General features: G+C 36.4%; 1 protein-coding gene across 5 annotated transcripts in view; it reads right to left on the bottom strand.

The window, feature by feature from the left end:
- LOC118186759 (uncharacterized protein CG43867-like) overlaps positions 1-12,395 on the bottom strand; it is a 285,190-nt gene that overhangs the window by 90,311 nt on the left and 182,484 nt on the right. For all 5 annotated transcript variants that reach the window (XM_085818919.1, XM_085818917.1, XM_085818921.1 and 2 more), the window contains exons 11-12: positions 1,544-1,635; positions 1,238-1,448 (exon numbers count right to left, since the gene is read on the bottom strand). In XM_085818919.1, coding sequence (XP_085675045.1) covers positions 1,238-1,448; positions 1,544-1,635 — 303 coding nt within the window. The remainder of the gene's footprint in view (positions 1-1,237; positions 1,449-1,543; positions 1,636-12,395) is intronic.

The raw sequence follows: 12,395 nt of genomic DNA, 5'->3' as shown, positions 1-12,395 counted from the left end.
ATAGATGAAGAAAGTCACAAAAACGCCCATGCAGACAGCCTATTCATCTGGAATTGAATCCATGTTGAAACTACCAGGGTTCAATGATTTTACAGCTGGGCAATTTGTGGGCCAATGTTTGAAGAGACCAGTTTATTATAAACATAATTTTCAGTACATTTTCCCTTTCTTGAGGCAGTTTCCATGATAAACACAAAAAACTTCTTGCTATGAGAAGTTCCTTCAAAAACTTACATTCAAAAATTTGATATTTGAGTTCACACCACGATGATGAATCAAGCGATGTGAATTTCTGATATTATAATGCATTATTTCCTGAAGCAATAACTAATTACTAGTTACTATTTCTTAAAAAACTTACTAGTTACCATCTCTTACAAAGGCATATGTCCATTTTACATTTAATATTATGAAAGTAATTAAAGGCAACTCAAAGACATACAATACACTAAGCGTTAAACCTCTACTAAAATTTACTACATGATGCAAAATTTCCCATTCATTTATATCTATATTTTACAGTACACAACCGAAATAGATGTAATTTGACTTTTAAGAAAGTATATAAAATTTATAAAGCAAATTTCACATATTCTCATTAATTCCAACAGGATGTTAATTGCTATATCTTTTGAACTAAATGAACTATTTATGGCTTAATGGTAGCATCTTTAACTGAATTACTTACTAATTCTCAATAATCCATCCAAAATTTGTAGAAGGATCACTTAATACAATGATGTTCAAATCAATCAGTCAATTGAAGTCAAATAGTTTAAGCCTTGTGCTTCATACAGAACTGAACTGATTCCTAGTTTTGCACAACCCAATAGGTTAAGACACTCGTGCTCTCAATAACTAAACAAGTCCCCAGTTTGAATCTTTTCTACAGCTTAAGTTGTTTCAAGGATAAAAAAAATCCTGCTATTGCTGCCCTGCTGCTCAATCTAAGACAGGGGCTGCACTCAATCAGATTGTAATCAAGCAAATCAAGTACTAACATCAAATCATTAGGATCTTAACACTGACTAAAAACTATTCCTAACTCATAACAGTGTAGAAGGTAAAAGCAATTCTCTAAAATCCCAGTCAGAGCCCAAATCATTTCAAATTATGTCTGATGACTGTTTAAATTCAGTATTACAATTTTAAATATGTTTGTCTTTTACACATAGTTTTTTGGCCCCTTCTGCACAACCAAATGTTAATATATATATACAATAAATAAATAAATTACCTCTTTTTACAGATTTTGTAGGAGAAGTACAACTATGTTTTGCAGGACTCTGGTTAGAGCTTCCTTTGTTTCCCCTTCCCGGACTACCTGTAGATGCACTAGATTCAGTCTCCCCACTTGTGGTATGAGTAGATGTGATTCGAGTGTCCTCATTATCTGATGAATCAGTAGATTCACCCGTGAATGGCACCGAACGAATTTGCGATGCTCTCTGGGAGAATACATTTATAGTTTAAAAAATATTTATACATATCCTTATTTTTAGCAAACAATAAAGTTTGATCTGCACATCTAAAAAATACATACGCCTTTCACCATAGCATAAACCGGAATGCTCATATCGGTAAATGAATCAGTCATGTAACTATCTGGCGTCTTTTTGGTTTTGTGAGAGGGAACTGCAGAAGAATAAAATAAAATACACATAATATTAATCAAATACATTCACTACCTCTTAAAATAAGTCTAAATTAATGCATTTAATTTAGAACAAGAAAATCGTTAGCTATTTTACAGTCAAAAATTATGTTTCATGATTATTTTACAGTATAAGTAAATGATAAAATTAAAAGTTAAACTGCTATCTATATGTATTTTCAAATTAGTACACAAAGATTATAAGCATTCACAAAAATGGTACACATACAAAGAATGCAAGACATACTAAAATTATAAAAAGCAAAAACAATAATATTACATACATAAATAATATAAAAACTACACTATATTTGTCATTGTAATCATGTACAATAATAAATATTACTATAAAAATAAACAAATTTGACTAGATAAAAACATAATTCAAGAATTAGACGAATAGATCTTTTAATTATTAACTACTGCAAATGCTAATATTTCAAAATGGTATAGCTATACAATCTGAAAATTAGCTATCATAAGAACAATTGCTCAAAAATTATGACATATATATCTTTTGTAAAGAGTGCAAATGTAGTTAATAACAAATTTAAATAAAATTAGCAGAAAAAGAGAAAGTTTTTATCGAAAAATATATAAAGATGATAGTGTAATGTCTTAAGCTATTAAGCTATTTTATCGACCATCAGGAAGTTCTCAGTAAAAGAATGACCACCATGAAAATTCCCATGGACAAAGTATTTCTTAGTGAATTCTCGGAAAGAGGAAGTGACCAGTAGTCATAAAACAATCTCAGCTTTTTGTTCCTCTTATAGTTGTTTGAAGGGAGACATTGTTTCATTCCCTTTCATCAGTTTATAGGTTCAGTGTCTCAGATCACCCGGTTTGAGTCCCCAGTTGGAACCAAAAAGTTCTCACATACATTTTCCCAGGCTGTCTTCATCATATTCAGTTGTTAATCAAAGTGCTCTCGCCAATCAAGAGGCACTTCTAAAAATTATGGACAAATGAGGATCCTGGGATTCATTTCAACACGCCCACGACAACTTGAACAAAATGATGGAATGCAGTTCCAAAAAGAAGAGCGAGTGAGAGTTAGTTGCAGTAAGTAGAGAGAGAAATCTTCTCTCGGTTTTTCCAGCTCGGCCACTAGCAAATTTTTGCTTCACTCTGTGTACAGCGATATTAATATCTCTACCAAGAAATTTACAGCAGAGTAGCCAGGTTCGCCGCTACCTTACAAAGAGCATCCTGCTCTTCGGCAACCACCGGCTTAGAGAGTCAACTAATTCTAAAATAGTCTTATCTTGAACCAAACATCAGCTTGAAATATTTCCAAACAAGAACTTTCATCTTGGCTGAGTTCTAAACAGGAACTTTACTTACACCGTCTGGAACTGGTTATATTTCATTTCCCCCCTCACCCTACTGTGAGAACAATACTGTATAAGTTTATTTTTATTTTTTTGCATATAGTCTAGAAAGAACCTAAATAAATTTCTTGCCTTTTGAATTCGTCACACATATAGAGGCTATATGTAAAAATGGTGGCAGCTAAGTGGATGTTCTGAAGGAAAAAGTAATTGAAACTTCTCCGTTCCCCGCGTAGTCTCAGCTACACCAGTGCTCCGCAATCAAATACATGTATTTGACATTTTGCAATTTTTTATCATGTATTTAATACAAAATGACAATTTTTCCCCTTAATAATGTCTATTTTAAATGTTTTTATATATTTCACTGTTGTGTGTGTGATTGTAAGTGTGTCAGCATTTGAATTTTTTCGGCACTTCCTTGATAACTCGGAACTCAAAAATATATAACTTTTTTTTAAACATAAATTTAAACGAAATATATTGGTTTCAGACCATTTTAATTAAAAATAATAGCTCTAAAACTGTTTTTTTAAAAATTTGAAATAAACCAATCAAATTGAAGAATTTTTGTTTTTTAATTTAAAAAAAAAAAGAATATCCTCATATTTCCGAAAAAGCAATTTTAACATTACTTCCATTTTCTACGACGTATTTATGTGAGCAAAGTTTTCCAGCTCTATTATTAATTAAAAATGATAAGCGGTCATGCTTAAAAGATCTTGACCAAGAACTTCGTGTTGCGTTGTCAGATACTGAGCTGAATATAAAACTTTTGTGTTCATTGAAGCAAGCGCAGGTATCACATTGATAATTATTATGATTGCATATAAATAAATATGTTATGGTTTTATAATTGTACATTTTTCAAATTAAAAACAAAAATTTATTGTAAATTTTGTGTATAAATCAATACATATATACATTAGCTTTTGGTGTGCCACAAAATTCCAGAAAGATATTTTGTGCGTAGCAGGTGAGAAAAGGTTGCGGAGCACTGAGCTACACCAAAGACAGTGTGAAAAACTGTGTGCAAAAAGTGCCTGAAGGAAATTTCCTCTTTTGTGGACAATAGCAAGTTTCAGCAATCTTATCTCTGAATATGTGTTTGTGGAAAGAACCACCAACTACTAGGAAGTGATTTGCTGACTTAGTGAATAGTGATTTCCCCGCTAAATGGAAAAAAAAAGGTGTGTTTTCTTTAGCGATATAAAAAAGGAAACAAATAGTGCCAAAGTTATGATCAAGTGCTTCTGAATTGATTAGAAAAATGTGTGTCTGCTTGTCTGCAAAACGGGGTAAGTCAATTTGGGCATTAACCTTTGTAGAGGCAATATTTATTTTATTATGTGAAATTGCTGTGTCAGATTTATATGTTTAAATTGATAGGTCACTCGTAACCATGAATGGTTTTGAGAAACCTAATTTTAATGTCCAGTTTTCAAATTTAAGAGGCATGTGTTATTTATAAATTAAGTTCTGTTTTCCTTTTTTCGAAAAGTATTTTAGAAATTTGCTTATTGTAGTGAGCATTATTACCTGTTCGAGCTGAAATATTTTATTTAAAATTGTAAGCTGAAATTATTTGCTCTAAATTGTCTTTACTTCTTAACATTTTGCTAATCGCAAGTAGTCTGTGTAAAGCATATCATAAATTGCAATGTTATTTTGTGTTATTCTTATTAATTCTAAAGTGGGAAAGATTTTAATAGTAGTCTATGTCAAGCATATTATAAACTGCAATGTCATTTTACATTATTCTATTTAATTCTAAAGTGTGAAAAATTTTGACAGTAAGCAGCTAATACTTTTGAAAAACTATTTTATTTTGTGTATGATCTGAAATTTTGGAATTCGAAATATGCCATATCTTGGGAAGGGTAGGAAACAGGATCTCATAAATCTGTCTGAGGAATTAGGTTTAGAGATTCCCTCCAAAGTAAAAATACAAGATCTTAAAAACCTTGCTGTGTAGAGTCCTCATTATGACAAAAAATTTGTCGAGGCAACGCTAGAATCCATTACTGAAACTCGGATACAACAGCGTAGGCTGGAAGAAGCCGAATAGCAGAGACTAGGGGGGGGGGACAAAAAAGGAAGAGACTAGAAAAGGAAAGGGAGAGAGAGTTTGAACTGGAATGAATGAGGTTGACAAACGCACTCAATGTCAGAGAAAATTCCCAGAATAATATTCCTAGGTCAATAAGAGAATTGCAAAATTTAATGCAGAGATATAATCCTGAATCATCGGATATTTCTCTTTATTTAGCGATGTTTGAGCGTCGGGCTCGCAAAGCATATGTAGACGAAGGAGACTGCATTTGATGGCTTTATTGCCAATGGACATTGTTTCTATTATTCTACAGGAACCGGAAAAGGAGCTCGATAACTACGCTTGTGTAAAGAAAATTTTTTACAACATTTCAAGTTGAGCCCAGAGGCTTTTCAGGTTAAATTTGTTCAGCACCAGGGGTGTGCAGGTACTCGATATAAAGATTTTGCCTTTGAGCTGAGGAATTATCTGGATGAGTGGTTAAACAGAGTGGAAGTGCGAGATTTTGATTCGCTAAAAGACTTAATGTTGACAGACCAAATAAAACGTCGCATAAACGGCGAAATTCGTGAACGACTGGCCGAATATAATATCTTCCTCTGAATTAGTCAGAAAATTAGATGAATATGAAGAAGTATGTAGGTCCATAAAAAAAAAAACTGACAGGTTTTGTTAAAAGCACTGAAATAGGAAAGGAAGAAGGGTGAACCAACAGATCGAATATGTTGCGGTGACGAGGGTGCAGAAGGAAAGACTGTCGAGAAATGGAAGTCAAACGTTTTCGAAAAATAGACAGCACCTAGATTCAGAGAATCATCTCCGATACCAGTGCCTGCGATTAAAAGCTACAACGGAATCCATCGAAGTCGTAAATAATTTGGATATTTTGGGTACCCCAAACATGTGGCTTGACCCATATATTAGTACTGTGAAAGTCAATGATCGAAAGATTAAAATGCTTAGAGATACTGGATCCACTACTGACTTAATAGGAAGGGATCATGTAACATCAGAAATGTTGTTAAAGGAAACTGTCTTGATCAAGCAACCTTTGGACTCACAACCAGTTCGGTTGCCTCTTGCACAAGTAGAATTCGAAGGAGAGAATTTTGGGAAGGTAATCATCAAAGCAGCAATAATTAGCCAAGATCTCAATCAGGAATATTACTTATTGGGTAATCGAACAGCTCAGTTGGTTGACCGTAATATAAAGATCTTTGGTAAAGATAATGCAGTACAAGTGAAAATGCCCCGACGAGATGCAGCCGTTAACCCAAACAAAAGAAGGGAAGTTTCCCTGTCGACTCAGCTAAGGCCCGAGGCAAAGAAAGGGTGAAGTGTCCTCACCATACAGATAACAGGTCAAGAAATGGACAAATCAAGATAACAAAAGCTGTCATTAACCCACGAAGTGCATGGGCTTCTTTAGATTTACGAAGAAAGTGAAACTTTTCTAAGAAAAAGACGCTGGTCCGCCAGGACGAATTTTTGTCTGGAATCCCAGAAGAAAGAACTCGGAAAGAAAGGAGTGCAGGAAGACCCTGCAGTGTTTCCATTCACGAATTGCCATTCTGAAATCGGAAGCTCAACATCAAAATCGAACAGATAACTGGCAAAGTACACTGGTTATCATAAATTAAGGAAAAATCACAAAAATAGCAATAACTCACTCAAAAATAAGCCAAACCGTGTAAAATTTGAATATGTTGCCAAGTAAGAGTAGCCGAGTAAAACTCCAATATGCAAATTAGTGGCGCTGCACTCGGAATACGTCATCTGCGAGGAGCATAAAAGTCCATGTTTGAGAGCAAGCCCACATATTTCACTGTGATAGTGACATCAGAAATCTGAGATAGCCAATTCGTAACAATGATCTCCAGGCATCATTTGCCTGCAGAACTACGATAGAAAGCCATTGGGAGACTAGAGGCAGGACAAAGTCAAACAGAAGTGGCCAGATGGCTAAATGTGAATCCTTCTGTGGTTCATAGAATTTGGAGGCAATTTCAAATCACAGATTCGGCACCTAAGAGGTTCAGCCAAGGATGGCCAACTGCTACGATAAGCGCCAGTGACCAATATTTGACATTATGTGCACTCAGGAATAGAACCCCTACTCCGACTCTTCTTAGATCCTCCCTTGCTGCAGTCAGCGGAAGGTTGGTGTCAGCGTCAACTGTGCATAGAAGGCTTCACAAAGGTAGTCTGTATGCGAGGCAAATAACCATTTGCGTGCCGCTCAAGTCACGCCATAGGAGGGACCGTTTGCAGTGGGCATGACAACATGTCCACTGGATGCCTGAGCAATGGAGAGCTATTCTCTTTATGGATGAGTTCAGGTTTAGTCTAGAACATGATAAAAGGCGTTATTTGAGATGGAGAGAACCTGGAACCTGTTATCATCCGTCAAACATCCGTGAAACAGATGCATACGGAAGAGGCAGTGTCTAAGTTTGGGATGGCATCTCTTTGGGTGGACGCATACACTTCCATGTTTTTCCAAGGGGAACCATGAATGCTCATGTTTATAGAGATGACATCCTTGATGCTTATGTGCACCCACGTGCCGGGGCAATAGGTGATGCTTTCCTGTTACAGGACGATAACTCAAGACCACACAAGGCTTGCATCGTAGATGATTATCTTCAACAGGAAACAATTATGCACGTGGAGTGGCCAGCTCGATCGAGCACATTTGGGATGGTTTAAGGAGACGTATAGGTGCTCTCAATCCACCCCCTTAGACACTTGCCGCGCTTGCATCTGCTTTGCAAGAGCAATGGCTCTCGCTTCCTATGGAACTGATAGACCGCATAATTGAAAGCATCACACATCGCTGAATGTGCTATATTGCTTCTAGAGGCGATTATATTCCATATTGAAGGTACTTTTACTATACCAAACTGACATTTTCAATTTGTTCATTTTATACATGTGCTAATTCCTATACTACCATAATTGTCTGATAATTTCTTTTTATGTTATTTGATACCTTACTATGTGTTGTATATTGTGGGCAAGTTTCATAAAATTCTACATGTAACTTTTTCAGGAATCGTGATTTTTCCTTAACTTATAGTATAGTTTGGAAGATAGGAACAAAAAATTTAACCGTAAGTGGAAAACTCACAGACATAATGAAGGCTCGGAAGTGCAAAAATGAACCAAATAAGTTGAGATTTTATCTGAATTAGGTCCCAATAGGAGCCGAGAACTTGTTTGAGTACAGTAATTGTTGGTTTGTTTTGTTTGTTATAGTACTTCGTGTTTGTATATTGCATGTTGGTCCATTTAGAATTATGTAGGATTTATTGTGTTCCTTAGCTTTATAGTATAGTTGCAGCCTTGCAACTTTGAGGTTGTTTATCGCCCAATGAGGCTAAATAAATGTCGATGGGCTGAGTCGTCTAGAGGAAACACTCTATGCTAGGGTGTGATTGTTCCGTTATTGATATGTATTTTTTTTCTACTGTGTAAATATCATACCTGACTAATATACAGGTTAATTTGTTTCCTGTTAAGCATATTGTAATGTGTGCATATATACGAGGGTTGGAACTTTAACAGTGGCAACACAGCTGAAAAAATGCTACGCAACAAAACCAAAGAATATCGCGTATACCACACGTGAACTACATACCTACCTTACCTCTCAGCAAAATGACTCGTCCTGCCTATGTCACGCACATGCGGAGTGACGCGAAGAACGAATCCTTGTATTGTCTCGCGGTCTAAAGTAAGTGTTGTCAGGATGTTTTCAAAACAAGAACAACGATGTTGGATAAAAATTGAATGTGCCAGAGGTCGTACAGCATGACAGTGTCATCAAGGGCTTCAAGATGCTTGCGGGAAATCTGCATTGCCTTACAGAACCATAGCAAGATGGGTGAAAGCATTCAATGAAGGACGCCAAAATGTGGCAGACATGCTGCGGCCAGGTCGTCCGAGTGTCAGCGATGCAGACGTGCAAGCTGTTGCCGCACTAATGGACAGTGATCGCTGCCAAACGATTCGTCAGCTGGCCGGACAAACAGGATTAGCGCATACGACTGTGCTGCACATTCTGAAGGAACGCCTGTCCATGAGAAAAATTGCTTCACGATGGGTTCCACATCAATTGACAGAAATGCAGAAATGGCTACGATACGATGCTGCCCAAACCCACCTGGAGCACTATGAGCGTGAAGGAGATGCTTTTTTTATGCCGTATCATTACGCTGGATGAGACTTGGGCCCGATCGTACAAGCCAGAACTGAAACGCCAATCAAACGAATGACGTCATCACGGGTCACCACGGCGTTCGAAATTTCGTCAGAACCCCAGCAATGTGAAAGTTATGGCGATTCTCGTGTACGACTGTGATACTGTCATCCTAACACATACCGTTCCCCCACAGCAGACCGTCACTGCGCAGTATAACTGCTCATTTTTGGAGCACAATCTCCGACCAGCTTTGAGAAAAAAACGGCGACACTTTCTGCAGAACGCTCCTCTCATTTTGCATGACAATGCTCGGCCGCATGCAGCGCAAGCTGTGACTGATTTGTTCAAGCGATGGGGCTGGGAAGTGCTTTACCTTCCACCATACTTCCCAGATCTAAGCCCTTGTGACTATGACTTAATTCCTAAGATAAAGGAACCACTTCATGGCACTCGCTTTCAAACTGTTCCTGAGATTCTTGCGGCAGTAGACCGGTCCATTCAAACTACCAACAAAACAGGCGCTGCTACAGGTATTCTGCGACTTCCACATTGTTGGAAACGGGTTGTACACAATGCTGGCGACTATATTGAAGGACTGTAAAACATGGTGACATGAATCACTTTTGTATTCCTTGTAAATAAATAGCTGCCACTATTAAAGTTCCGACCCTCGTATGTATTGAATTTATTAAGTTTTCGCCTCTGAAGGTAATGCCTAATTGACATATATGTTAACTATCTATTAGTGACACTATTATTATTATTATTATTATTATTGAATGTCACAGTGTTCTTGTATAAATGTGCTTGAGCATATTATTTAGAGGACAGAGATAGTTACCCTCTGCATGTTGTTTTACGAACTAGTGCAGAAGTGACGTGAACTTTTCTCTCGTCTAAACTCAAGAAAAGTTCTTCCTAAGGCGGAAGGAATATAGCTGTAACGTCTTAAACTATTTTATCAATCATCACAAAGTTCTCAGAAAAAGAATGACCATCATGAATGTTCCCACGGACAGAGTATTTATTAGCGAATTCTCGGAAAGAGGAAGTGACCAGCAGTCACAAAACAATCTCAGCTTTCTGTTCCTCTTATAGTTCTTCAAAAGGAGACATTGTTCCCTTCCCTTTCATCAGTTTATTGGTTCAGTGTCTCAGACCACCCGGTTTGAGTCCCCAGTTGGAACCGAACAGTTCTCACGGACTTTTTCCCAGGCTGTCTTCATCATATCCAGTTGTTAATCAAAGTGCTCTCGCCAATCAAGAGGTAATTCTAAAAATTACGGACAAATGAGGATCCTGGGATTCGTTTCAACATACCCATAACAACTTTAACAAAATGATGGAACACAGTTCCAGAAAGAAGAGCGAGTGAGAATTAGTTGCAGTAAGTGGAGACAGAAACCTTCTCTCGGTTTTTTCAGCTCGGCCACAAGAGTCGATTAATTCTAAATAGTCTCATCTTGAACCAACCATCAGCTTGAACTATTTCCAAACAAAAACTTTCATCTTGAGTTCTAAACAGGAACTTTATTCACACTGTCTGGAACTGGTTATATTTCTTTTCCCCTCACCCTACTGTGAGAACAATACTGTATAAGTTTATGTATTTTTATTTTTTTTGCATATAGCCTAGAAAGAACCCAAATAAATTTATTTATGCTACCTCTTGCCTTTTGAATTCGTCACAATAGGAAGGCAAAAATGTGAAATAACGAATAAATAAAACCTTATTGTTCATTATTTTATAATTTAAAAAAATTCTTTATAGAAAATGCAACATTTTAGTCTTACACTCTTTATTATCAATATTTTTATTACAGAAGAGAAACAAGTTAACATTTGCAATATTTCTTAATTTACTTGTGATTTTATGCACGCGTTTTGGTATAATTTCTGTCTTCCTATCGGATACTTCTAAAATGACAAATATCATTCATAATTATTGCGTTGTCACCAATAAAATGGCAACTGAAAGAGTCCAGGTTTCTACTATTCTCAGTTAAAAATCAATTATTAAATAGAAAAATCTAAGTTTTAATGCTTTAACTGCCATGAAAAACATACAAGATTCATTCCCCAGTGTCACCGTTTTTCACACAGGTGTGCGTAGTTAGTTATTTGATGTACTGGAGGAAAATAAGTGCAAGTTTTACTTTCTAAAAACTGTTTACTTTCACAAAATAAAGAATACAAGAAAAAAATGAAAGCACAAAAATTTATTCTTAGAGTAAAGCATAATAAAAACTATGTTTGTATAATAAAAAAGATCCCCCAAAAATAGAGTTTCGTTCAATTTATTTTCACAATAGTGAAGGGTTAATATCAGGTTTCAGTGTTATACCTAAAAAAAAAAACCTATATTTCTTCTGAATTGGTTGGATGCCACGATTTTGTTCTTGATTTTTTTTTTTTTTTTTTTTTTCCAGGATGTTAGTTCATATACTGGTCTCCAAAACGGCCAGTTTCAGTAACAATATGAAGCACGAGCAGTTCATCAAAAAATAATTCCAAAAAGATAAGTGGGTTTGAAACATCCATTGTACCTTTCTTCCTGGCATCTACTACAAACAGTAAATGAAAACAGAAGGCACAGAATAAAAAAAGAAAAACGTTTCACTCAAAATGAGAAAAACAAGCCAATACTGCGCAGCCTTACTTACACTGTTTCAGAAACATCCCCCTCTCCAATTCCTCCCCCTTCTCTGAAATAGTATCATCCTTTGTATACTCTGTCAAGGTCATTGCGGTGTTGCATAGCTTTGTGAATGATTTTACTGGTAGCAGCGCAAAGCAAATGATAGTATTTCGGAAGGGCATACATATACGCAAAGTCGTAGCTAGGGTTTTCAGCGCCCATGGACAACTGAAGATTTTGCGCCCCCTACTGCTTGCCAAGGATGGAGAACATTTAATTCTAAAATATCGTAACATCAGTTTGGCCCCCCTTGGACTCTGCACCCGGGGACAGATGCCCCCTCTAGCTACGCCCCTGCATATACGCCCGGGGCAGTTAACGCATCAGCTGAGCAAGGCGCATATTTATATATACGCAAGCGGCAGTTAAGGGGTTAAACAACAATTATTAAACAGAAATTTCAAAGTTTTAAAAATAGATTGAAATGCTCAGAATGCAGGTCATGATATTTT

Source organism: Stegodyphus dumicola, chromosome 6 (assembly GCF_044657685.1).
Source record: "Stegodyphus dumicola isolate Sdum_Otavi_A_Nest chromosome 6, ASM4465768v1".
Taxonomy (NCBI): Eukaryota; Metazoa; Arthropoda; class Arachnida; order Araneae; family Eresidae; genus Stegodyphus; species Stegodyphus dumicola.
This window is presented reverse-complemented; position numbering and strand designations above follow the sequence as displayed.